Below are 4,676 nucleotides of genomic sequence, written 5' to 3'. Positions count from 1 at the left end.
ACAGCCTGCCCGTGAAATTAACGTGCAAGTGGCTGAGCACTCCACAGACACGTGTACTCTTAACGTAGTTCTCGGGGATATTCAGCGTGACACATTGTGACAAGGCTGACCCTTTGAATTACAGGCACAACAGAAACAGGAAGAAAGAATGAGTGAAAGTTGTGGTGGAAGAGTACAGCAGGGTTCACCACCATCCCCTGCCGGAGCCTCGTGGAGCTGTAGGTGTTTTCGCTCAATAAACACTCACAACGCCCGGTCTGGGAATCGAAACTGCGATCCTATAACCACGAGTCCGCTGCCCTAACCACTGGGCCATTGCGCCTCCACATACAATCATGTAGAGCTCTGTTAAAAACATTCGCTCCTCACAAAGACAACTACAATAATAATACTCCTTTCTACTAAAGGTACAAGGCCTGAATTTTAGAAGGAAGTGGGTAGTCGATTACATTGATCCCAATGCTCAACAGCTACTTTATTTTATCGATCCCGAAAGGATGAAAAGACAAGTCGACTTCGGCAGAATTTGGAGTCCGTTAGCAACGGACGAAATGACGCTAAGCAAATTGTCCAGCGTGTTGATGATTCTGCCAGCTCACTGTCGCCTTAATGGTTTCAAATTTTGTCATAAGGTCAGCAATTTTGGAGGAGGGGGCAACTAATCGGTTATATCGACCCCAGTGTTCAACTGGTACTTATTTTATCGACCCTAAAAAGATGAAAAGGAAAGTCGATTACGGCAAAATTCGAATCTTGAACGTAAAGAGCCGCCTTAATAACAATAATAATAATCCTTTCTACTAAAAGCACAAGGCGTGAAAATCGGAGGAAGGAGACTAGTCGATTACATCGACCCCGGTATTTCACTGGTACTTATTTTATCGATCCCGAAAAGATGAAAGGTAAAGTCGACCTCGGTGGAATTTGAACTCAGAACGTAAAGGCGGACGAAATGTCGCAAAGTATTTCGCCCGGTGTGCTAACAATTCTACCAGCTCGTCGCCTGAAGAAGAAGAAGAAGAAGAAGAAGAAGAAGAAGAAGAAGAAGAAGAAGAAGAAGAAGAAGAAGAAGAAGAAGAAGAAGAAGAAGAAGAAGAAGAAGAAGAAGAAGAAGAAGAAGAAGAAGAAGAAGAAGAAGAAGAAGAAGAAGATAAGGATCATGATGTCGAAGTTGTCTGAGATATCTAGAAAAAAGATTATAATTTTATAATGCAATGCCGTATCGTCGGCACTGCATATTGTCGGTAATTATTTTATCGGCTTCTGTCGAAATTACATGTCTTCATGCTTTCCCCAACCATCCCTTCATTTAAACAAAAATAACACTTTAATATTTCGTCCTTGCATTCAGGAAGTGGTGAAACGAATGGGTTGAACGAATTACAAGTCAACATTGTACCGAACGGAGCGTGTAAATCCATGTGGGGCCGAGTGGATATCAGCGTTTTAGACCAACAAGTGTGTGTTGGATACGGAGACACCGGCGCTTGCTACGTAAGTATACTCCAGTCAAAATCAAATGAGATCCTTAGATTTCGTATTTCACGTTACAGATGCTTCTAGCTCTCGTGTTTGCGACAGTTTCATCCAAGTTTACACAGCATACACACACACACACAAACACACATACATACATACATACATACATACATACATACATACGTACATACGTACATACGTACGTACATACATACATACATACATACATACATACATACAGGCGTGTGTTTCCTAAACACATGGTTCTGCTGCGTGGCACCTTGGGCATGTGTCTTTTCTATAGCATCGGGCCAGTTAGAGCTTTGTGAGTGGATTTGGTAGGCAGAAACTGAAAGAAGCCCGTTATGTGTGTGGGGGTGCGTGTGGGGGTGTATGTGTGTGTGTGTGCCCCCACTATCACTTGACAACCGATGTTAGTGTGTGTACGTCCCTGGAACTAGCAGTTCGGCAAAACAGGCCGATAGAATAAGTACTAGGCTTACATAAGTCCTGGCATCTATTTCTTCGACTAAAGACCCAATAAGGCGGTGCCCCAGCATGGCCGCATGTCAAATGACTGGATAAAATAAAAGAATAAAAGAATATATATATCGTCTGTAGTATAGGAGAACAACTGATGGTACTGGCATACGATGCTTGAAGTTCTATTCTCTTTAGCAAGAAAAAGATTTTGGTAAATAAAAAGAAAGATGTAGGGAAGTTGGGAATTTTATGCACCATGTGCAGCTTTAATGGGAGCTTAAATCTGCAAGTTGATGAGATTATTGCTCTCTAATGAACTGAAGGGTCGAAGCAACAAAATCAGCGTAGTGCTATACTGGGACGGTAGGTTAGGATTTATAAAGGCGTAGAATACACACACTAGAGACAACGAACGCAACGAACCTATTCGTTTGCCCTGCTGTTTTTTTTTTAGATATATCTAAAGGCATTGAGTCTTTGTCCACTGTTCATATCTATATGAGGCACATCGGCGTGCTAAAAAAATCTATATACTATCAAATGAACCGAAGTAACATTGAAGATTACGAAGTTAGACATATTCACATAAAAAATACATATACGTAAATATATCTATATCCATAAAAGAGCTTTGCTCGTTTATTAAGCACCGGGCGTGACTATTACACTAAAAAAAAATAAATTGAAGAAACCTCGTCGTCTCTCGCAGTCGAATAAGACTTGCTTCATGTAGCCACGAGCATACACAGATACCTTGTCTGACTTAGCATCCTTAGCCCAACGGAACATGAAAAATCCTGGAGGCAGAGGGCTACACTCCATTACTTGGCTGGTACTTTGTTTCGTCGACCACAAATGAATGAAAACCATATTTGACCTTTGTTGATGAAACTCTATACATAAACAAATACGAGAAGGCATTTTATCCGACGCTCTAACAATTCTGTCAATGCACCTCAAATTGAAAATAGAACGTGGTCTATGGAGGAATTTCTATAGTAAAATTATATATTGTCGTTTGCAACTGAAAGTAGGTAGGCAAGTTTAAAACTAAATTGATAAATCTGAACACTTGAAAATCTAATTTGTCTGCATGGTTCTCAACGTTATATGAAACTTTCTAGATCGATTTATAATTTGGTGCATTTATATTTATAATCTGTTGGGTGTATCTGATCCACCAAAAGAACATGGTTGCATAATTTAGGATAAAGACTATTTTAGTAAAGAAAAGAAAACGGAAGCAGTCAAGATGCAATATATTTCAATGTATGTTTGAATAAAAACTACACTAACATAGAAGGAAAATGTAATTATTTAATTATATTATATTATTTTTAATTTCAGGGCGATTCTGGTGGTCCTTTAATGTGTGAAGTGAATGGAACTTACTATCTCGGCGGTGTCATGTCCTGGCTCATCAACAACTGTTCAGCAAGAGGTTTCCCCAACGTATTTACTCGCGTACAAAGTTACTTGGACTGGATACATGGTAACATTGATTACTATCACTGGTGGCGCTACAGTTAGACACCGGTATTTCTAGAACATAGCGACTTATGAAATTTAAAACAGATTAAAGTAAAACATTGAATACAGTAGTGTTAACATGTAACAAACCAAATACTACCACTGTTGTATCAAAGATATATTTATATGACAATAAGCGTATATATATGTATATGTTGTGGTGATTGAAATCTTTCACGAACAACTGCAGTTTACATATTGCTCTTTGGGGACAAAGAGACAGTAAACAACAAAAACAATCAGTTAAAATTGAAATGAAAATTTTCAAAAGAAAATAATGCAAAAAATTGGATGGACGGTGATTGAAATATTGTGATAAAAAAATATTATTGAAGTTTAATGAAGACTTATCGATTTCTAATCGAAAAAAATTGTTACTTGAAGTGTATTTTGTAAAAATGAAATAGTACAACGTTTTTAAAAAATTATATCAAATATGCACCATATCGTTGTATTAAAAAAATACTTGAAATGCTATATATATTGTACACACACATTGCACATAACTAAAGTCGATGTGTTACAGACAGCGCAAAAATATATTTATTCTTAAATAATCAAGAGATGGCAAATATAATGAAGCTGCCACTTAAAGCATTTTAAGCATAAGTTGGAATTATTTCACTGTGTGAGACACATGTAAATATTACGAAACCAGTGGAGTGTTGGTAGATAATTAATCAAACTAACATCAAAGATTTTAGTTTGATCTATCAACACAAACATGCATTTTTGTTCTTACAGTAATCAGGCTTTCAATTTGTATATGTGCACGTCTTTGACGATATAAGAATTCAACAGTACAAAAAAAAATGATTTTATATTTATACGTGGGCATGAGCGTGTATGAATACGCATATGTGTGATTTTCAAATGCATTCCTAAATTTAAGTATTCTTAATAATTTAGTGAATAGAATATGTTCAAAGAATGATTATTCATTATTTGCATTCCAATTTTTTTCCTTCTTTCTATAACTTAAGTCTCTTGAACTCTATTTTTTTAAAAATCCCAACCGTTCTGCATTTCATCCTCTAATTATCTTTATAAATGAATTTTCTCTACTTTCTATTTTTCATCTCTCCATCCTTCCTTCTCTCTCTCTCTCTCCCTCTCTCTATCTCTCTCCCTCTCTCTCTCTCTCACTATCTATCTATCTATCTATCTATTTATATATATATATA

At 37.0% G+C, this 4,676-nt stretch overlaps 1 protein-coding gene across 1 annotated transcript in view; it reads left to right on the top strand.

Annotated features, from left to right (window-relative positions):
• LOC106877943 (coagulation factor IX) overlaps positions 1–4,643 on the top strand; it is an 80,584-nt gene extending 75,941 nt beyond the window's left edge. Inside the window, exons 5-6 of the mRNA XM_014927023.2 lie at positions 1,352–1,494; positions 3,310–4,643. Of these exons, the coding sequence (XP_014782509.1) occupies positions 1,352–1,494; positions 3,310–3,492 (326 nt within the window). The 3' untranslated portion in view covers positions 3,493–4,643. The remainder of the gene's footprint in view (positions 1–1,351; positions 1,495–3,309) is intronic.
• Positions 4,644–4,676: the final 33 nt, after the last annotated feature.

Source organism: Octopus bimaculoides, chromosome 2 (assembly GCF_001194135.2).
Source record: "Octopus bimaculoides isolate UCB-OBI-ISO-001 chromosome 2, ASM119413v2, whole genome shotgun sequence".
NCBI classification, from domain to species: Eukaryota; Metazoa; Mollusca; class Cephalopoda; order Octopoda; family Octopodidae; genus Octopus; species Octopus bimaculoides.
This window is presented reverse-complemented; position numbering and strand designations above follow the sequence as displayed.